The following is a 23,664-nucleotide window of genomic DNA, read 5'->3' on the forward strand; positions in this document are numbered from 1 at the left end:
TTTTTAATAGAGACGGGGTTTCACCGTGTTAGTCAGGATGGTCTCGATCTCCTGACCTCGTGATCCGCCCGTCTCGGCCTCCCAAAGTGCTGGGATTACAGGCATGAGCCACCGCGCCCGGCCAATTTTTTTTTTTATTATTATTATTTCAGACAGAGTCTCACTCTGTCACTCAGGCTAGAGTGCAGTGGCATGATCTTGGCTCACTGCAACCTCTGCCTCCCAGGTTCAAGCAATTCTCCTGCCTCAGCCTCCCGAGCAGCTGGGATTACAGGTGCAAGCCACCATCCCCGGCTAATTTTTGTATTTTTAGTAGAGACAGTGTTTCCCATGTTGGCCAGGCTGGAATCTAACTCCTGACCTCTCAGGTGATTTGCCCGCCTTGGCCTCCCAAAGTGCTAGGATTACAAGCATGAGCCACTGCGCCTGGCTTTCAACCAAGTTTCGACAATCATAAACACAGTCATAAAATAAGTATTCCTTACACTTTTCCTCTTGCTGAGGGCTCATCTCACCACACAGACTTTATTCCTTTCTTAGGAGCTGTACTTCTTACTCTGTAGCAATTCTTTTCTCCCAGGGAGAAGCAGGAAGAGCTAGCAAGGAAGCATGCAAGGTTTGTCCTGTCTCTCAACCAAATTATGGAGAAAAAAGCCACCACCACTGTTTACATAAATGAGACTTATACCCAAATAAACTTGAAGAGAGAAGACATAGCATTGCAAAAAAAATGTATTCAAGAGGCAGAGGAGCTAATGGAAAAAGAAAGGGCAGAATATCTGATAAGAAAACAAGAGTTGACTGCACAGGTAAGTGGCATGATTTGTTCTTTAAAATACAATAATGTATAGAATCTGGAGCAGGAAACAGGAAATAATTTATTTGTCCTCAAGGCTGGCAAGCAGCCTCCGTGGTGTCTTCTGTGAACACCCTGGGAAAACGGGATGAGCGGGAGACTCAAGGACACTTCCGCTCTTGGGGAAGACGTTTGATTGGTAGCAGCATCTCAGTTCATGGGGAAGAATTTAAGTGACAGAATTTGTAACGCTGGGGTGTCCCCTTGCTTATATGCAGCCATATAGGGACAAGGAATAGGCTACCATCTTATCCAGTTGCCTTTGATAACCCTGAAACTGTGTCTGTATGGACAGGACTAGGGTGTTCCGATAGGGCACCAGCCCAGCCCTGCTGCTCCTGATGAATGAGAGAGAGCAGAGGCCTGCAGTGGGGCCAGGCAGAACTGAGGGCCTTAAAGAGAAAACAATATTTCGAGACCAGCAAATTTGTGAGGATGGGGAGGGGATAACTACTGCATCTTTTTCTGCCACTGCGGGAGCTGAACTGCCTGCTGTGTCATGTTAATTAAAATTCAGCATCAGATCTGTAATGATTGTTTCTTCCTTGTTCTGCTCTGGTTGACTCGGGAGAGGTGGTTTTGATAAGAGGGTAACATCGTTCATTAGGGTCTAACAAGTGGTGGTATGATAAAATGGTAAGAAGTTTTCCAGGATTACAAGCTGCTCTGTCTTTAATTATTTTGTTTACTCTGTGTTTAGCTGGTTTTATTTCCCATTAAATAACGTGAATTTAGATTCCCAGATAATTTCTTCAATCCTTCCATTGACTCTTCTTATCTGCTTAATACATTGTAAATCTGGTCACCACTGCTGTGGTGATTTACTATGAAATCACTACTGTGACAATTACTTTTATAATTAGTTATTAACAATCATTGTTATTATTGCTCTTATACATTTACTATTTCAATATTCAATAATTACAGTTTGGCCCTTGTGGCTCATGCTTTTTCCTGTGATACTGCAAAATAAGGAAACCCTTGTTTTTTTGTTTACTTTTTACTTATTACTATACTTGAATTGAATATGTTATACTGTTATACTTAAATTAAATATGAATTAGGTTGACACTGTTTTTAAAAGATCTTCTAAACTTTGTTGTGCTTATAGGCTTTCTAAATTGGTTTCTTATGCTTGTCACTATAGATTAATGAATTTAATAATATCTGTGAAATAAAGAGAGTGGAGACTTATAAAAAGAAGAAAGAATTGGATAAATTACAAACTAAAATGTCAAAAATAAAAGAAACAGTTACTGTTTCCGCAGCGGTAAGAAACAATAATGTATTTTTAAGCCTTATCTAGGCACCTCAATAAAAAAGGAGTTGATTGTAATGCATCTTCATGTCATGCTGAGAGGATGTTTTCTCCACTTGAACATTTTCTGACACTTTCTTTAAAACGTTATGGTGCAATTGTGGTTTCCCCTTCAGGAATATCATGGGAAGAAGGAAATGTGGAATGCCTTAGATACAAACTGCATTTGATGGGCCAAAATACTGCGAAAATATTGATTTAAAAAAAGTACAGAACTAACCAAATGTATTGCTATATATAACATTTCCATGAGATTGCTTCATTTTGTATAACAAAATGAATAACCATGAGCTGAGTCCTTAATTCTGAACGTGGAATAATAGAACCGAGTTTAGGCTCTGTATTGAGTACAGCAACATTAATATGTAAAGGAGACCATTTGTCTATTTAAATTAGAAAATACATCAGAGCTCTGCACTTCTGTTAAAAAAATTGTGATGACATTTACTGAAAGGCAACACTGTGAGAAGTATTTTGTGAGGATTATCTTTATTTGAAAGATAAGAAAACATAAGCTTATGGCGGTGACTATAATTGAAGTGGTTAATGTAAATACTACTTGTATGTTATTTAAAACAAAAATGCCTGTTAACTTCTTATCACAATTAATTGAACTGATGAGACTTTAGTATATTTTTTCTATGTGTCTTGAAAAATCACAAGCAAAACTATACTGGTACAACAGTAAAACTGAATATATGGGGTGGTTCTGCTCATTTTAATTACAATATATCTATTATGATATCCAATTACAAAGCATTAGTAAAATGAAAATTTTCTCTCAAATGTGTGTATTTAAAAACATCATTATCTCTTTTTAAATTTCAACATAGTAAGGAAGCACTAGGCCTACAGGAGAATAGAAAGGCTATATAAAACACGTTTTATCTGCATGCCCAAGCTCATATTTCCAGTTTTGGCCTCATAAATCATAAATCAAGCACACCACCAACTAACTTGGGAAAATGAAATATGTGTTCCTTAGCCTGTACTCCGAAGATCTCTAAGCCCAAATTATTTTGAAGGCAGCAGGAGTAAATTTGCCTCCGGGTCCTTCCCCACTCCCCACAATCCAGCCTGCCCACTCTCCTACCCCTCCATCGGTAGATAATAGTTATGGAAACACAGACTTGAGTATCACACAGAGCTGGGTTCAAATCATAGTTCTACAAATGTGAAGTTTCCTCATCTATAAAATGAAGTATTAATATTGCCTACTGCAGCACGTTTTTGTGGAGATTAAATGAGGTCATGCCGATTAAGTGTTTTATATTTGGTAGTCTGTTGTCATTGTTGTTGGCTGAGGTTAGAAAACAGGATTTTGGCTATAGACTGAGACCACAAGGAATTTCAGATTAACTCTTACATGGGACGTCTCTGCAGCCAGGTAACGTTGATATGATGTTGGCAGAAAAAAATAATAGCATGGGATCCTGAAGGCGGCCTACCTGCCCAGGCAAGGAGGACTGAGGACTAAAGATAACAGATGTCAGGCCTATCAGGCCTTCAGCATGTATCCCTAATTCTGATGATTGATTAGAGGCCTCTCAACATTTGGCTCATTCTGATGGTAGTTCTACGACTCCAGTTAGCTCTGGAACTAGCTATGGGTACTCTAGAGAAAGAAACCGTTTTGAGTAGTTTTTACCCACCTCTCACACCTGGCGTGGTTGAGAGTGCCTCTATTCTCCCCACAGGTATATCTCTGATCCCACATTGTTGTCCAGGGTTAGATGGCATTAAATACTATGTCCATGGTAATTCTGCGTTGGAGAGAAGAGGCATTTTTTTGATCAGCCTTGTCTAAGCTCCATTGTCCCTCCCAAGCTGGAATGCAAACCGAAGGCTGAATAAGTTAGACTTTCCTTTTCTTGACCCCAAAATTACATTGCAAAAATGTCTGTTTCATTATGAATTTTCTCCATCAATTTTCCCTTCCTTTAAATCATAACATTTTTTCCACAGTATCCAATTATTCCATTTCCTAAATTTAGATTAAATATTAAGAAATAAAAATTCTTTTCAGCACGAACATAGCTATCAAGAGAGACAAAAAACCCAATTTGTTTTGACTTTTAAAAATAATACTCATTTTGGTATCCTGGGATGATAAATGAAGATGATTGTGACAATATGGATTTGTTTAATTTTTTTAAGTGTTAGATGAAGTTAATTCTTGTCTCAAAAGTTTGTAAAAATAGTTTTCACATTCTCACTGCTGTATTTAGCCATCTTCCCCTCTAAATTTTGGGTTTTTCTGATGATTTCAGAATGATTTGTGTCCAAGTTTATTTTATAGAGAAACAATTATAATGATTGATTTTTTTCCTTGAAGGACACTCCCAATGTAAAAGCTGAATATTAAGTGGAATTGAACTGCTGTTATGAATCACTTGGTGATGATTGGATGCCATATTTTTATTTAATTTTTAATAGGTTCTTAGTGATCACAATTTAGAGATAGCACGACTACACGAATCAATAAGGTATTGGGAACAACAGGTCAATGAGCTAAAGAAAGCCCTTGCAATTCTGGAGGCTAAACTGTAAGTGTAATGCTTTATTTTTACCAAAGTGTTTTGAGACACGTTAATATGATATTATAATATAGTTAATATGCTATGTTTTCATTTTTTAAAACATGTCTTTAATTTGACATGAAAATTATATTCTCTTAGTTTACTAAAATATGTGTAGAAGCTTTGTAGAGTCACCTTTTCATTGTGAAATTAACTGATGATCAAGAGAAAAAATTAAAGATGCTGTCAGTGTGGGGAAAGGAAAGGACTCTTTGGAATGTATGTATTATTCTCATTTCAGTTCCGGACTCACTATAAACAAAAATGCCCATGGGGGATGGCATTAGTGGGATGTATCATAGGCTACAACCCATCTAGCCATGCTGTTAGAGTTGTTCTTACTCAAAAGAGACTTGCCAAACTTCCTGAGAAAATAAAGGGAAGCCTCAGGGCAAAAACTGCTACACATGGGACTAGAACCAGAAACGGAAGGAGGTCTTCCATCCATCCAAAGCCTCAGTCTGTGCTTCATTTTGTGAAAGTGTTTTATTCCTCTCTTTATCTGTATACGGTATTCTCTTCGTGGTGAGCACATGGCAATGTCTGCCTGTGCCAAATCCTCTGAATTGACCTGGCACAGGTCCAACAATCTTTAAAGACTGGTCAATACACTCTCTCCCCCGAAAATCCCCAGATTTCATATCAGAATGTGTTTGGCTCAGCTTTGATTCCTGATCCAATCATCTCTGCACAAGAAGATGGAGTCTTATAACATTTCTTCCGGGGACTACTCCAGTGGTTCACTGACAGTTTAAGAAACAAATTGTGGACTGAGAAGATTCCCAAAAGACTAGTAACCTCACATGCAGAATCTTGTTATAACTTGGCTATTTCTATATACATTTGAATATATTGTAATTAAATTATAATAAGTCTTTCAAAACACAATTTGCAGAGTACAATGCTGATCTACCATCATCAGTTTGTAAAATAGGCAATAATCTTTATCTTCAGTATCAGATTAAAAAATAAGAAAGCTCAATTAATACCACAACTAAAACTAAAAAAAACTCTTTATTTTGTGATTCAATAGTATTAGTTTACATATATTTTGAAGAAAAACTAGACGAAAAAGTCATAAGGGAAGATATGGATTACCTCAAATTATTTCTAGCTGTTATTAATAAAAAACTCACTACATTGATGAAATTTTATTTATAAGCAGTCTTCATGTTAGCTAACATGTATGAGGATTCATTGATCTTCCATTTGTAGTGATTTATCATTATCTACAATCCCAGCTTTTTAAGAGTTTGGATTCATGTAGAATCTCACCAAAGAAAAGTGCTTTATATTAATGTAGTGATCGAGGATACAAGTTATCCTCCTTTTTATTCAAAAACTTTACTCTTTCTTCTCTATTACCTGAAAAATTAAAAGAAAGTTCCTTTTATTCTATTTTCTTCCTTAGCTGATTTCCTCTGTCTGTGAAGATAGGGGAGGCAACCTAGTTCCCGCTTGGTGGATTTGAAGAATCAGTGCTGTTTTATAAGATTTCTATAAGAAATTATACAAGAAACTAAAATAATTTGCACGACACATTTTCCTATCAATACTTAACCCTTCATTTTCCTTCATGAAATCTTTAACTTGCAAGCTGGTTAATAGCACTGTTACCTATTTTGAATTCAAAATACTGAGGAAAACAAAATCACTCAACCACGAGTTTAAATTCCATGTATGTTTGGACAAATAAGAGTCACTCAAATGCTCCATAAATCCACAGGAGGCACTGTGGTTTGATCCTTGTTCTTTCTTATCATTGATATCCAGTGTGATTACACAGATAAAGGTGAATCCAACGCCTACCTTTCTAAATCGCTATGGTGTTTCTTTGGCATTCAACTGGTTTTCAGCATATGAGAAATGTGAAAGTTAACTGTTGTATATAAATGACATCCAATTTGTGGCCTAGAGTATATCCTTGCCATTAAAGTGTATGAGAGTATGAAAACTATAGATGCTTTTTTGGACTAACATGGTTTCAGAATTGCCACGGTTACCAATGACTTCCATCCTGTTAAACTTTAGTGGTCTAGTCAATTCCTGAAAGTTCTCAAATTCATAATAGAATTTGACAGTTTATCACTTCCATCTTCTTGAAGTACTTCCTTCACTTAGCTTCCTAAATATCATGTTTTCACTGATCACACTGGTTGCTGCTTTTTAGGATCCTTTAATTGTTCCAATTCTTTTTTACGACTCTAAATTTCAAGTTCTCAGTCCTTCACTATTCTCTGCTCATACCCTTCCTATGTGATTTTATTCAGTCTCATGGCTTTAAATACTTTCTTTACCTCAATGACTTGAGCTCTAAATGCAGATACTATATACCTTACTTGACCTCTCCACTTGGAAGATGTCTATTGTACATCTCAAACATAACATGTCCTGAACAGACTCTTGAATTCTCACCTTCCTGAAACAGCTCTTCCCACAGTCTTCCATTATCACTTAATGTGGCACTGCCATTTACCTAGTTAGTCCAGCCAAAAGCCCAGAGGCCATCTGCCATTTCTGCTTTCCTCACTACCCAACCCCGACTCAACTCTTACTCCAGCCAAATCCAGAGTCACGCCCTATTGCCTTCATCTTCAAAATATATGCTGAATATGTCTATTTCTTACCACTACCACCACTGTAGCTTTATCCTGAACAGCCATGATCTCTTCTGGACCACCACCAGAGCCTTCTACATGATCTTCCTCCACAGTTGTCTTTCTCCACAAAGTAACCAGAATCATCCCTACAAGATGTCCATAGGTTCATGTTGCTCTTCCGCTTAGATAATCTATTCCTGTTCCTTTCAGAATAAAATCTGAACTTCTAGCCTGACCTTAACACACCACATGATCTGGTTCCAGTCTATGTCTCCAGCCTCACCATCCTTCTTCCTCAAACACACCAAGCTTTTGCCTGCCTCTGTCTTGTCACCTGATGTTTCTTCCACCTGAAAAGCTCTTCCTTCAGATCTTCATGTGGCTGGCTCCATCTTAACATTTAGGTCTTTCACAGGTCATCCCAAAAAGGTCTTCCTTGACCACCTGTCTAGAGCTGCATTCTTGCTCTCGGGATCCTTTTATGGTCTATCTTATTTTGTGTTCTTAGGAGCACTTAATAGTATCTGAGATATATTACTTATTTTTTGATAACTTGCTTATCTCCTGATCTCTCCATGGAATGTAGTTTTCATGAGGGTAGCGACCTTGCATATGCTGTATCCCTAGTACCTGAAACATATCTGGCAGCGTATGTGTTCAATAATTGCTTCTTAAGTGAAAGAATAAATAAATGAAATATTAATTCATCAGTTCAAAGGAGTACACATTTTTGCTTATTTTGATAAATATATACATAAATATGTTATATGGGGAGATGGGGACTGGGACTTTTTGATTTCATAAGTAAATATGACTTTTCTGGAAAGTATGTTCTTATATGAATCTGTTTGGCTTCCTTTGTTCATAGGTGTTTTTTTGCAGATAACAAAGAAAAACTGGATGATACATCTAATGATGAAAAAAATGAATTCCTGAACAAGATAAAACAGGTAAGAAGGCAGAAGTAATGACTTTTAGATTATAATTACATTTCATTTTTAGTTAATATTTAAAATATGTGTGAGAAATATAGAAGTTTTCAAAAGGATATTTTTCATTGACCAACAATATGGTCATTTGTAGTAATGTTAAACATTTTATCTCTTCCTAAAGTACTTTAAATATATGAAAGAGCAAAGGTTGGCCACCTACAGAGGAACTGTTTTTTGGTAACTTTCCATGTGAGTACAGGTACGTTAGGAATATCCATGATTAATGGATTAATGGATATTTTTCATGTGAATTATTTAGAAAGTTAGAATCTTCTTGCTGTTGTGTGCTGCACCTGTGAAGTGCAGCAACCTGCTCTACACTTAAGAATATTCTAAATATTATATATCATATCGTGATGGTTAATACTGAGTGTCAACTTGACTAGATCAAAGGATGCAAAGTGTTGATCCTGGGTGTGTCTATGAGGGTGTTGCCAAAGGAGATTAACATTTGAGTCAGTGGGCTGGGAAAAGCAGGCCCACCCTTAATTTGGGTGGGCACCATCTTAATCAGTTCGTGCGGCCAGGATATAAAGCAGGCAGAAAAACGTGGAAAGACTAGACCAGCTTAGCTTCCCAGCCTACATCTTTCTTCCATGCTGGACGCTTCTTGCTCTCGAACATCAGATTCCAGGTTCTTCAGCTTTGGTACTTGGACTGGCTTCCTGGCTCCTCAGCTTGCAGATGGCCTATTGTGGGACCTTGTGATTGTGTGAGTTAATACTCCCTAATAAACTCTCCTTTATATATACATCTATCCTGTCAATTCTGTCCCTCTAGAGAACCCTAATACACATATTATAATATAATATTCTAAATACTTATTTAGAAGTATTTGAGTCAGATTTAGCCCCCAGGAGAATTCACTAGACATTTTTCAAACTTAGGTTAAAAAAAAATCATATCATAAGTAGATAATCATGTGGGTAAACCAAAATTTAGCCTCAAAACATTCGGTGAATCATTCATTATGATAGTGAAAAATTGGAGGTGAGGGTGAGTAATACAATTAAAATTCAACAAAAAGGCCTTGATTAAGTAAGTATCCGTATTGCTCATAATATGTTATTGAGTGACAAATACTATATTATAAAACAGTAAGCTGGGCATGGTGGCTCACACCTGTAATCCCAGCACTTTGGGAGGCCTAGGTGAGTGGATCACCTGGGATCAGGAGTTCGAGACCAGCCTGACCAATATGGTGAAACCCCATTTCTACAAAAGTACAAAAATTATCTGGGTGTGGTGGTGGGCACCTGTAGTCCCAGCTACTCAGGAGGCTGAGACAGGAAAATTGCTTGAACATGGGAGGCAGAGGCTGCAGTGAGTTGAGATTGCACCACTGCACTCCAGCCTGGGCAACAGAGAAACAACAGCATGTATGATATGATCCCGTTTAATTACTTATATACACAAATACACATATACACTACACATAACTGAAATTCTTCTTGTCCCTTGTATTGAAGGAGATATATCCTTAGTATCTCTTCCCCATACCTCATATGTCCAAACTTAATTTCCTTTCTTTTCTTTTATTCCTTTTTTTTTTTGAAACATAGTCTCACTCTATCACCCAGGCTAGAGTGCAGTGGCGTGATCTCAGCTCACTGCAACTTCTGCCTCCTGGGTTCAAGCAATTCTCCTGCCTCAGCCTCCCAAGTGGCTGGGATTACAGGCTTGTGCCATGATACCTGGCTAATTTTTATATTTTTAATAGAGACAGGGTTTCATCTTGTTGGTCAGGCTAGTCTCAAACTCCTGACCTGAAACAATCCACCCACCAGGCTGGAGTGCAGTGGCACAGTCACAACTCACTACAGCCTCAACCTCCCAGGCGTAGGTGATCCTTCTGCTGCAACCTGCTGAATAACTGAGAACACAGGCACTCACCACCATGCCCAGCTAATTTTTAAATTATTTGCAGAGACAAGGTCTCTTTATGTTGCCCAGGCTGGTCTCAAACTCCTCAGTTCAAGCAATCCTCCTACCTTGGTCTTCCAGAATGCTGGGCATTACAGGCGTGAGCCACCACCCCTGGCCACACATACTTAATTTTAATCGTTCAGGACTTAGGTCAGGTACACTCTGTCTACATCCGCTATCTTTGTTTTGCCCAAGTCAACCAGGATATAAAATTTACATTTTTCACTAGTTTCTAAAACAAATTTAATTACACTAAGCATTTCATGATCTATTGCAAGCTCTGTTGGAAATTTTAGTAGTCACGGGGAGAAATCCTGTTGCAGAGCACAAAGCCATCTTGTTCACTACCTTTTCTTTCTCTCACAGTTCCTCATCTATCTTCTTGCTGTAGGATACCACCCCACATACAAATTCTTCTGCCTCTTTTACAAAGCCTCTGCACCCATGCCCTGAGGCTCATCAGGGATATCAAAGGCAGCTCCCTCCCAGAAGAATGATTTGTACCAATTAAATGCTTTCCATTTTTGCTTTTGTGAGCTATCACCATTAGAGATGGCTTCCCCTCCGGGCTACTGTGATTCTTTTAGTTGCAAGGATACCTAACAACAGACAGAAACCAGACAAGGTTGGTTTGTTGGCTGGTTGGTTGGTTTCAAATTTGTCCTTCATTTTCTGAGCAAAATATTATTTTTCTTCCCATTTATTTCCTACTGCAGAAGCTATTAGATAACTTTCTGACAATAACTCCACATTGTCTAGCCCACATGATTTTCTGAACAGTCTAAGACCCCTAAACTGGCATGGCTTACTTGGTCAAAGAGTTTCCCATTAATCCTTAGCCCTTAGCCAAATTCCATGGTTGTGAGTGAGTGATCACTTCAAAGAATGCAGGGCTCTGGCCTATTTATTATTTTCACTAGGTAGAAACTATGGGCTCTTAATGACATCCAATCATAATTCTCATGAGTTACTGGAGGAACATTCAAAGATTGACATTAAACTAAGATTTAACCTTTTTTTCCCAGCCTCTCCACTCCCCCACTGGCCCCTGGCAACCACCATTCTACTCTCTACTTCTGAGTTCAGTTTTTTTTAGATTCTGTGTAAAATTGGGATCATGTAATATTTGTTTTTCTGTACCTGAATTATTTCACTTAACATGATCATGATGTCCTCCAGGTCCATCCATGTTGTCACAAATGACAAGAATTTCTTCTTTTTTAAAGCTGAATATATTCAATTGTGGATGTGTATACCAGATTTTTTTTTTATCCATTCATCTGCTGATGAACACTTAGGTTGATTCTACATCTTAGCCACTCTGAATAGTGCTGCAATGAACATAGAAGTACAGATATCTCTTTACATACTGATTTCATTTCCTTGGGATATATACCAAGCAGCGGCATTTTGGATTGAACTTCTGTTATTATAAAATATTACACATTACAGAACAATACATAAACCACAAATATACAATATTTATGACATATTTTTGATGAATATAATTTATTAATTTTAATGAAGCCAAGTTTATCAATCTTTTTCTTTTTAGTTAATGTTCTCTATATCCTATGCCATGAGAATATTCTCTTCTGTTACCATTGAGAAGCTTTGTTGTTTGACCTTTCCCGTTTAATACTATGAGCCATCTGGAATTTACGTGTGTGTGCTTTGAGATAGTGGTCAAGATTCGTATTTTTCCATAAGGTTGTCCGGTTAACCAGCACCATTTACTGAGAATACAATCCTTTCCTTCACTACATTGTGGTCATACTATTGTCATAAATCAAGTGTGGACCATAAATATATATGTGGATTGTTGACTCTATTCATTTGAACTATTCATCTCTCCTCACACTAAAAGAATATTGTCTTAATTAGTACTTTTAAATGAGTTTTTATGGCTAGTGGTATAAATCCTTTACCTTTGTTCTTCCAAATTGTTCCAGCTATTCTTGACCTTTTTAATTTTGTCATGTTCTTCCAAAAAACCTGTCTGGATTTTGATTGGGATTGCGTTAAATCTGTAAATCAGTTTGAAGAGGGTTTCACATTTTCATAGTATTGAGGCTTCCAATCCATTAACATGGCATATGTCTTTTGTTTTAGATCTTCTTTGTTCCCTTTGCCATAGCTGTTCAGTTTCACTATGATGTGTCCAAATTTTCTTTTCATTTTTCCTCCTTGGGATTTATTTGACTTCTTAAATCTGAGAATTTCTATTTTTCATATGTCCTGCAAATTTTTCAGCCATTATGTGCTCACCTGTTTCTTTTGTCCTGTTCTCCCTGTATTGCCCAGGCTGGTCTCTAACTCGTGGGCTCAAGTGATCCTCCCACCTCTGCCTCTCAAAGTGCTAGGATTACAGGCACGAGCCACCATACCAGGGCTACAGAAGATTTTCATTGCTTTTTCTTACAGTGTTGATTTTGCTCAAATGTTTAGAAACTGTACATATTTATTCATCTTTTAATTGTGCTTTTTATTTTTTTTTTTTTTTTCCCGAGACAGTATCTTGCTCTATCACTCAGGCTGGAGTACAGTGGCATGATCATGGCTCACTGCAGCCTTGGACCTCCCAGTCTCAAGCAATCCTCCCACCTCAGCCTCCCAAAGTGGTAGAATTACAGGTGTGAGCCACTGGAGCCAGCCTTAATTGTGCATTCTTCCTGTCTCTTCTGTTTACTGAGCCTGCATGTAGTAATTTTGTGGGAGATGCTGGGTGCAATGGCGTGCCTGTGATCCCAGCTACTAAGGAGGCCAAGGTCGGGGGATCATTTGAGCTTAGAAGTTTAAGACCAACCTCAGTGACATAGTGAGATGCTATCTCCAAATAGAAAAAGAAAAAGAAAAAAAAAAAAGAATTTTGTGGCAAGAGTGGAATATGTTGATTGGGCTTATACATGGTAGGGAGTGGGAGGGATGTATGTCAGGAAGAGGACCTGTCTTGTCTTAGGTATGGCAATTCTATACCCAATTCTAGACTCCTGGGAATAGTTGCTGCCTGTGGTACTCACCGGTTTGGTTTGGAGGAAATCTCCACTACAGTTGGCTGATTAGTATAAGCGTCAGAAGTAAGGGGATAGTTGAAGCAAATACTCCAGATACAGTTGCTCAATTGGCCACCCCAGGGAATGGCCCAGGGCCTTCTTTTCTTTGTATCCATTACCTCTGACTTTAGGGTGGAGTTCTTTCTGAACCCTTCTACTTTTGCAACAGCCTTTTGGTGCAAGACTTTTTAATGCTAGTGTCAATCTTTTTCTGAGACTCCAATTGTATGTATGTGATTATTTGTATTAATATATGTATCCTCTACATATCATACCCACTTTAATGTATTTTCTACTTTTTGTCTCCCATTCCTGTATTCTAAGCAGAGTGGTCTTATTTGAATTCTTAATTTTAGTTATTGTATTTTTATTTGATTTTATTTATTTATTTTTTTTGAGATGGAGTCTCGCTCTGTTGCCCAGGCTGGAGTGCTATGGCGCCATCTCAGCTCACTGCAACCTCCACCTCCTGGGTTCAACCAATTCTTCTGCCTCAGCCTCTGGAGTAGCTGGAACTATAGACACGTGCCACCATGCCTGGCTAATTTTTGTATTTTTAGTAGAGATGGGATTTCGCCATGTTGACCAGGCTGATCTCAAACTCCTGACCTCAGGTGATCCACCTGCCTCAGCCTCCCAAAGTGCTGAGATTACAGGCATGAGCCACCACGCCCGGCTGGTATTGTATTTTTCAACTGGTAATTGTTTGGTACCTTTCAAATCTGCCGTATCACTCATTACCATTTCTAATTCCCTGTCATCATTTTCAAGCATGTCTAATATTTCTTTAATCATAATAAGCATAGTAGTTTTATAGTTCAGTGTCTGATAATTTCAATGTCTTATGTCTTTATGGGTCTGTAGTCTGTTTCCGTAGTGTGTTGTTTCTGCCAGTGTTTGTCCATGCTCTTATTTCCTTCTGTTCCTGGTGGAAAATTGTATACTGGACATTGTACTTGAACAAAAAATGTTTGTGCTATGGTTTGGCTCTGTGTCCCCACCCAAATCTCATCTTGAATTGTACTCCTGTAATTCCCACATGTTGTGGGAGGGACCCGGTGGGAGATCATTTGAATCATGGGGGCAGTTTCCGCCATGCTGTTCTTCTGGTAGTGAATAAGTCTCATGAGATCTGATGGTTTTATCAGGGGTTTCTGCTTTTGCATATTCCTCATTTTCTCTTGCCACCACCATGTAAAAAGTGCCTTTTGCCTCCTGCCATGATTCTGAGGCCTTCCCAGCCATGTGGAACTGTAAGTTCAATTAAATCTCTTTTTCTTCCCAGTTGCAGGTATGTCTTTATCAGCAGTGTGAAAATGGACTAATGCAGTTTGTAAAAACAGTTTGAGGATTAAAATAATGGTGTGTTTCCCAGGAACAGTTTACATTCACTTCTGTCAGATAGGTAGGGTGTTACAAGTTCCAAGCTACCTTAATCCGTGCTAAGCATGCCTGGTGATCAAAGTCAAGTTGGACTTGTTAACTTTCAATTTACCTTTATCCAGAGGGTGAAGCTCTTTGGAATCCCAGACTAAAATAGTGGGAGGTTTATGTAGGCTCAACACCTGGATGAGCATTACATGTTGGCTTTTGTTCCACTTGCCATGCAAAAAAACCCAAAACTTGGTTTTCAAGTGGTTTCTTCTATGTTAGTAAATGTCTTCAGGGCAAGAGGAACTTTAAGTGCTAACCTTACCATGCTGGATTCTTGCGTTCTCCTAGAATTAGGCCTAGTATTTCCCTATTATCCTTTATTTATTTTTTATATTTTTAGATTCAAGTACGTGTGCAGGTTTGTTACAATGGTATATTGCATAATGCTGAGATTTGGGCTGCTAATGATCCCGTCACCCAAGTTGTGAACATCATACCCAATAGGTAGTTTTTCAACCCTTCCCCACTTCTCTCTTCACCTTTTTGGAGTCCCAAGTGTCTATTGTTCCCATCCTTGTGTCCGTGTGTATCTAATGTTTAGCTCCTACTTATAAATGAGAACATGCAGTATTTCATTTTCTGTTTCTGCATTAATCCACTTAGGATAATGGCCTCTAGGTGCACCCATGTTGCTGGAAAGGATATGATTTCATTCTTTTTTATGGCTGCATAATGTTCCATGGTGTATAATTACCACATTTTCTTTATCCAATCCACTGTTCATTGGCAACTGGGTTGATTCCATGTCTTTGCTATTCTGAATAGTGCTGCAATAAACATGAGTGCAGGTATCCTTTTGGTAGAATAATTTATTTTCCTTTGGGTATATACTCAGTAATGAGATTGCTGGGTTGAATAATAATTCTATTTTTGTTTTTTGAATAATTTTTTATTGTCTTATGAGTTCTTCAACACTTCTACAAATATTTTTTCATGTAGCTATTTTAGTTGTCCTCAGATAGAAGGTTGTTTTGAACTATTCAGCCCATTGTTTCTGCTAAATATGACTTTCTTACCTCGTTTGAAGCAATGTAATAAGCAAAATTTCTGATCTTGTGTAGAACACTGGTGGGTACTATGTTTTGTCCTCAAATAGAAATATTTCACAAGAAGCAAGCATAATATCAACTCAAAGATGTTTTGAGGAAGAGCTGAGGATGTTACATTTTCTTTTTACATTTTCTATAGTTTATATTCTGGAAAAAGGATATACAAAATTGCGGAGCAGGCACAGTTTATTCATCCCATTTTGCATTTCAATATGGATTATTACTGTATGCTTTTGCAGCAGGGCTTACTATTTTTCTGTACTTAAAAGCAAATTTATAGTAGAGGTCCCAAAGTATACAATTGCACGTTTGCTATAGAATTAAATCACTCAGCATTTATGGCATATTCACGGTGGGCTAAGCAATATACCAGGTGCTCTCTGAGTTGCCACCTGATGCAGATGGCCTCAGAGGAGCAGTGAAGCCAGTTCTCCCATTCTCCTCCTTTGTTTTTCTCTAGCTGGTTGAAACACTGCATGCTGCTCGTGTGGAATACAAAGACCTACGAGAGAAAATGAAAACTCTTGCCAGACAATATAAGATTGTTTTAAGTGAGGAAGAAAAAGCTTTTTTGCAAAAACGAAAGATCTATGATGAGTATGTCTTTACCCACACGTGTGATTCAACATGCCATCGTTATGGGGTGCTTTTCTTACTATCAAAGTGGTGGCTCCACACTTAAACTTATCCTAGTTTTAAAATCTATTGACAAAAATGAAAACGTTTGCTATCATTACTGGTTTCTGTCTCAGCAGCTCAGGCTGCCATAACAAAATACCATAGACTGGCTGGCTTAAGCAACAAAATTGATTTTCTCACAGTTCTGGAGACTGGAAGTCTGAGTGAGGGCCCTTTTCTAGCTTACAGCCACCCAGCTGCTTTCTCTCTGTGTCTTCACAGGGTAGAGAGAGAACACGCTGTCTGTCTGGTGTCTTTCTTTTATAAGGTCCCACCCTCATGTCCTCATCCAAACCTAATCACTTCCCCAAAGGCCCCATCTTTATAATATGCTCAAACATTATCACGACACTAACCCCCAACAATGTTCCTTTCTGCCATTCTAAAGCACTTTAAATTTTAATTTTTTCTGATGAAAAAAGTAATGCCTGTACTTGATTTTTAAATTCAAATATATGAATGTATAACTTAGAGAGTAAAAATGACCCAACTCTATTTCTTCATCATGTTGTGGGTTAGAGTTTCAACACATAAATTCTGGAGGTGGGGGAGGCACAATTCAGTCCACAGCAGTTTGGAAGATGAGTGACTTAGATCAAATACTTTCTGTTACAGGCAGCTTCCTTCCTATCAATATCTGGGCATTTGAACAAGACTATAAACTTCTCTGAGCCTCATTATTTTCTCCTGCAAGTTGAGACAAAAAAATAACTACTTGAAACCCCATCTCTACTAAAAATACAAAAAATTAGCTGGCAAGGTTGGAACGTACTTATAATCCCAGCTACTCTGGAAGCTGAGGCAGGAGAATTGCTTGAACCCAGGAGGTGGAAGTTACAGTGAGCTGAGATCACACCATTGAGATCACACCATTGAGATCACACCATTGCACTCCGGCCTGGGCGACAAGAGCCAGACTCTGTCTCAAAACAAAACAACAACAACAACAACAAACCTTATCAGTCCACACACTGAGAGGAGCACTTTACCTCTTATTAAATTCATTCATCCATTGAGCTAGGCATTGCAATTCTCATTTTATAGCTGGTGAAACGGAAGCTTATTCACAGGTGAAGCTAATTGTTAGCTGTTATTAAGATCACACTCTGATTAATAGGTAGAGCCAATATGCAAAATTAGTCTGACTGACTCCTTCACCTTCCACAGAAGAACATGACAGAACTGATAAGCACATTAGGAGAGACACACCCACTCAGAGAGATGGAGCACTACACAACTGTTCCTGTTTTGTGGTTACTATTGTGCTGAATGTTCTTTCAGTGGCTTGGGAATTTTCATAAATTTTATAAAAATCCTATGTGTAGGCTGGGCGCAGTGGCTCACGCCTATAATCCAGCACTTTGGGAGGCCAGCATGGACTGATTGCATAAGACCAGGAGTTTGAGACCAGCCTGGGCAACACAGGGAAACCCCATCTCCACAAAAGTACAAAAATTAGCTGGGAAAAAATTTGAAAAAAAGAAAATCCTATGCATAAATTTAGATCTAGCTACTACCAGCAAAAAGACTTTGTTTCTATTTTTTAATAATTTAGCAAATAGCTTATGATCTGAACTTTCAAAACTATTTTTGAAATTCTTATTTGTGTTTGCATGTTTGATTATGTCAGCCTTCAACAAATAACTCTGTTTTTCATGATAGAAATCAGAAACAGCTGACATTTATTACTCAGAAAGAATACTTTCTGTCACAAAAGAGAGTAGACATCAAAAATATGGAAGAAGGACTCATCACACTCCAGGAACTTCAACAGTATGTTTGTTGCCTTTGAAATTTTTTATCTTTACTTTCTCTGCATTTATTTTTTAATAAATGATAGCAATAAATCTATGTTGATTTCTAACATACTACAGAAACAGAAGTTTATAACTAGCTCTCTCTGTTTCACAGTCTAGAAGTCATTCTCATGGACTTTTTCATTGAAAGGATAGACAGGTTCTGAATTCTATGGGAGCTCCTGGGCCCCAGGAATGGACCAGTTGGGGTGGAGTGGCAAGAATGTGCCTGAACGTTGTCACAGCACTGAGTCCCATTGATGTTCATTTCTGCATTCTAAGGCATTTTAATTTTAATCTTTTTCTGATTAAAAAATAATACCTATATATGATTTTAAAATTCAAATGTAAAATGCATAACTTAGAGAGTAAAAGTTACCCTAATCTCTCCATCTCTCCACAGGCATAATCACTGTTAACAGTTTACTATATATGCTTTCAAATATGTATTTATATGTATGTATCCAAAAATTGGATTATACTCTACTATAACTGAATTTGTTCCACTTAAAATTATAGCTAGGAGGATGATAAAACAAATTAGGTAAAATGGTAATGGTTGGAGAAGTTGGTGAAGGATATATGGGAATTCTTTGTACTATTTTTTATGCTTACCTGTTGAGTTTGAAACTATTTCAAAACAAAGAGAATATATATACACACACACACACACACACACAAATATCTTTTCTCTAACTGCATAGTATTCTATAGTATAATACATATTATACTATATTGTATTTAACCAGCACTCTATTGATGGAGATTTACTTTTGTCTGTTGCCTATATTACAAATATTTGAAGTTAACATATCTCTCTCTACCTGTATGACTTTTTTAAAAATTTGTAATAAAGTCCTAAAAGTTGAAGTGCTGGATCAAAGGAGGATGCATATTTTTCACTTTTATAATGATTGTCAAAATGACCTATGTAAATATTCTACGATTGTACACATTAAGACTGAGCGTAAGGCAGCTTATAGTTCAGTTGGGCAGAGAAGCAAGACTAACACATTTGAAGTAATTAATGAACCACATATGATGGTGAAAAATAAACCACGTATGACAGTGAATTATAAAAAACAGTCAGGCATGAAAGTGAAATCAAGGAGTCCTTCGTTATACAGGATTTAAAATTTGAACTAGACCTTTAAAAGCAAGTCAGATTTTTCTGTGCTCATCGTATGGGGAAATAATATCACCACAGAAAGGGAGACACATGATTTAAATACAGGACAATGAAGAAGCTAGCTTATAGAAGTAAGATAGGTGGTGATGCAAATTCAAGCACGTACCAACAGAAATCCAAACAGAGAAAGAAACATGAGAACAGGTATGTTTCTAGTTTGTTTAAGAGTGTTTCCTATGCTAAGTTTTATTTATGAATATTTCTTTCAAAAGATATAAAGCAGCATTTTACTTATGTGGCTTTCAATTCATTTCCGTCCAAGAAGCACTTCATAGGGAAAAGGCAGGGCAGGGGATAAAAATAAAGGCTTCTGTCACCTATGTTGGAATCTTCACATTTCCATCCATCCTACCGCAAGAAAATCTTCTATCCTTAGTTACTACTTTTCCCCAGCTCAAGAAACTATATTGGCTTTCTGAATTATATATTATATCAAATCAGAGCTCAATCTAGGGTCTGGAGTTCCTCAACAATGTGTCAACCTTACTTCCTCTTGTGTCATAGGGTTATTCTCTCCTTCATGTCCTCTGTATACAGCAAGCCTACCTTATGTCATAACAGAAGCCTAACTTGCTGTTCCTTCCCTCTCTGTATTTGCAAATGATGACACCCTTTCCTTGGTAAGATTGCACCTCCATTCTGACAATCCACATTCCTCCCTCTGAGAAACATTAACCTCTAGTAACACTTTGTCAATTGCCTCCCTAGAAATCTCTTCTCTATCCTTGGCTATTCACCACAACTGTTGCCGAATCAGTTTGCACTAACACAGAATTGTAATTGTCTATCAATCTGCCACTGAAATGTTTAGTTGTTTCACAAGGCTTATTTTGTCTCCCTATTAGACTATAGCCTTACTGAGCATACAAATTATACATAAAGAGTCTGTTGTATATTCTAACAGTTCCCACAAATGCAAAATCCAATATGTTTTTCTTTTTAGAGCAACAAAAACAGTGTATCAGCAACAAATCAAAATCCTGAGTGCTAACCTGGAAAGAGAAAGTCAGAGATGGTAAAAAAAAAAAAAAAAAAAAAAAAAAAAAAAAAGGTTTATTTGTGTTTTGTGTTATCAGCAGTATATGTTATCTTAATGAACAATGCAAAATACTTGTTGTTACTAGAACCCAAGGGAATGATTTTCCTAAATGATGTGTAAATTATCTCAGATCTAGATGTATTGGTTAATTTGCTTTTTTTTTTTTTTTTTTTTGGCATTGAACAGAACCAAAGTTTTCCATTTCAATCAAGTGCAGACACCAAAGAGTAAAATTGCTAATATTTGTGCAATGCCTTTTGCTCATCCAGGCCTCTTTGTGAACCAGTAGGGGAGGTGACAGGTGTGATAAGAGAGGAAGGTGGCATGAAGGCTACCGGCTCTCCAGATGGCCTGCTTTGGTTGCTGTCCTTATTAGCTCTGTGACCAAGGCTAAGTTATTTAATAACTTATCTTTGCTCCCATCCCTATAAAGTGGAGAAGGATAACAGTACCTACCTTATAAAGTAGCTGTGAATGTAAATGAGATGATACATGTAAAATACTGTATTTAGATCAGTGCAGCTAAAAAGCTTTTGCTTATACTTAGTTGCATTATATTATCATTGTTGTTGTTGTTATTGTTAGTATTGTTATTATTATTTTGAGAGAGAATCTTGCTCTGTCGCCCAAGATGTAGTGCCGTGGTGCCATCTTGCCAAACTGCAACCTCTTCCTTCCAGGTTCAAATGATGCCTTGGCCACCAGATTAGCTGGGACTACAGGCATGCACTACCATGCCCAGCTAATTTTTTTTTTTTTTTTTTTTGAGATGGAGTCTCACTCTGGGGCCCAGGCTGGAGTGCAGTGGAGCGATCTCGGCTCACCACAACCTCCGCTTCCCAGATTCAAGTGATTCTCCTGAGTAGCTGGGATTACAGACACGTGTCATCATGCCCGGCTAATTCTTGTGTTTTTAGTAGAGACGGGGTTTCACTATGTTGGCCAGGCTGGTCTGAAACTCTTGGCCTCAAGTGATCTGCCCACCTCGGCCTCCCGAAGTTCTGGGATTACAGGCATGAGCCACCGTGCCCGGCTAATGTTATTATTGCATGTGCACTTAAAGACTCTAATTGCATTTTTTTTTTTTTTGAAATGGAGTTTCGCTCTTGTTGCCCAGGCTGGAGTGCAATGGCACAATCTCAGCTCACCGCAACCCCCGCCTCCCTGTTGCAAGTGATTCTCCTGCCTCAGCCTCCCAAGTAGCTAGGATTACAGGCCTGTGCCACCACATCTGCCTAATTTTTTTGTATTTTTAGTAGAGACAGGGTTTCTCCATGTTGGGCAGGCTGGTCTTGAACTCCTGACCTCAGGTGATCTGCCCTCCTCAGCCTCCCAAAGTGCTGGGATTAACAGGTGTGAGCCACCGCGCCTGGCCCTAATTGCACATTTTTACCATTCTTCAAATATGTAGCTTTTTAATGTTGTGGTGGAGAAAAATTTGAGAACCCAGAAGTCTGAAATCTATTAGTAGCACATCCAGTAATTTAGATAATTCTATTACTATTTCTGCCTGGGCCTCGTTTTCCACTTTGCCCTAAGCCTTCCTCATTTCTATCCTTTACCTGAAGGAGGCAAGCTGCCAAGTGTGGTTTGTTCACTGTTCTATTGGACGTGCAGATGTAACTTCTTACTCTGAAGCAACTTGCAGAGACAGAATTGAGGAAGTTAATGTTTTATCTTATTTTTTCATGCAATGTGTGTAGTCTGCAACACTAATAGTGCAAACAATTTTGTGTAGTCATGGTATGACTTGTTTGCTTTGAATTTCTTCATCTTTTTAGTAAACTGCTATGCCAACTTAATGGCAATTCTTTTTGTTCTAATCTGTAGTGTTATAACTCAGTGGAAAATAGCTTGCTTGAGAAAAAAGCATGCACGTTGGACAGCCAAGATAACAGCTGAAATACAAGCTATTACAGAAAAAATTCAGAATGCAGAAGCTAGACGAATTGAATTACTTAACGAGGTAAGGGAACTGAAGGAACTTAGAATTAGTCCCCTACATTTCATATCAGCAATTCTCCTTCAATATTTAATTAAATCCTATCTTATTAAAAAGTATTTTCCTTTCTGCTGATTTCATGTTTAGAGTGAGTTATTTAATTTTCTTAGGAAATGTATTCATTTGCTGTATATTAACTAGAGAGAATTAGCAAATACAGTAGAATATGCTTTTGAAGCATGTAACCGGAAACTTACTTGAGGTTAGTCTTTAGGGGAATTACCTCTAAAAATATGAGCCCATGTATCATTTTTTTAAGCTTTTATATTTACCCTCTGCTCACCCACTGTCCTCTACCCTCCCCACTCCTCATGTCATATTTATAAAAATATCATTTGGTGAAGAACTTAATTTCTGGAGGAAAAAGTATTACTCTCAGTGGTTGCTGAGAAATTATATGAACTGAAATCAGAAGCAGGTCTCATGCAAAGAGATATTAATTTCCTGGCTATTTGAAAATGTAAGGCTGATCACTACAAGAGAGATGACAAATTTTCATTTTTCTCTAATTAGACCAGTTTCAGAGAAAAGGAGATCAATGACTTTGTGGCACAGATTGAAAAACTTAAAATAGAATTAAAAGAAGAAGAGAAAGCATTTATTAACAAAGAAAAAATGTTAATCAAAGAGTTAAGCAAGTATGAGGTAAATTTTATTTTGCATCTAAGAATACTTTTGGATGACTACATGAGGGGGAGGGGCAACACTATTTCATGCCATTCTAATCAGTTAAATGTAAAATAAATATTCTAGTATGAAAAAGGTTACAATTTCATTTTGGATCTTCTTTTCCTGAAGAGGAAGAAGAGCATTAAGAAATATTTTTTCAGCAAAAATAATAATAATAATAATAATAATCACACTTCAAATTATGTAGAACTGTTGGCAACGGCCTTGGAGGCAGGTGGAGTTATGTAGGAATCCATTTGGAGCTGGCTTGAAAATAGCTGGGGCAAGGGAGATTAGTAAAGTCAATCTCAGATGTGCTCCTTAAAAAGAGGGTATCATGCTGCCTTGGGAACTGCCAAAAGCTAACCTGAGATAGAACAGGGCATGGATGCTGGGGGAGGTGGAGAGAAAAGGCACTGAAAGTACCCAGAAGTGCCAGATCCACAGAAACACAATTTAAAAATGCACCTTTTCGAGTAGCTGG

The 23,664-nt window shown here is 37.7% G+C and overlaps 1 protein-coding gene across 1 annotated transcript in view; it reads left to right on the top strand.

The window, feature by feature from the left end:
• The window catches only part of CCDC175 (coiled-coil domain containing 175), a 60,384-nt gene that overhangs the window by 11,696 nt on the left and 25,024 nt on the right, over positions 1-23,664 (top strand). The window contains exons 5-13 of the mRNA XM_010363108.2: positions 581-809; positions 2,004-2,126; positions 4,611-4,720; positions 8,222-8,303; positions 16,268-16,404; positions 18,148-18,258; positions 20,414-20,485; positions 22,340-22,475; positions 23,025-23,156. Coding sequence (XP_010361410.1) covers positions 581-809; positions 2,004-2,126; positions 4,611-4,720; positions 8,222-8,303; positions 16,268-16,404; positions 18,148-18,258; positions 20,414-20,485; positions 22,340-22,475; positions 23,025-23,156 — 1,132 coding nt within the window. The remainder of the gene's footprint in view (positions 1-580; positions 810-2,003; positions 2,127-4,610; positions 4,721-8,221; positions 8,304-16,267; positions 16,405-18,147; positions 18,259-20,413; positions 20,486-22,339; positions 22,476-23,024; positions 23,157-23,664) is intronic.

This window comes from Rhinopithecus roxellana, chromosome 5 (assembly GCF_007565055.1).
Source record: "Rhinopithecus roxellana isolate Shanxi Qingling chromosome 5, ASM756505v1, whole genome shotgun sequence".
Taxonomy (NCBI): Eukaryota; Metazoa; Chordata; class Mammalia; order Primates; family Cercopithecidae; genus Rhinopithecus; species Rhinopithecus roxellana.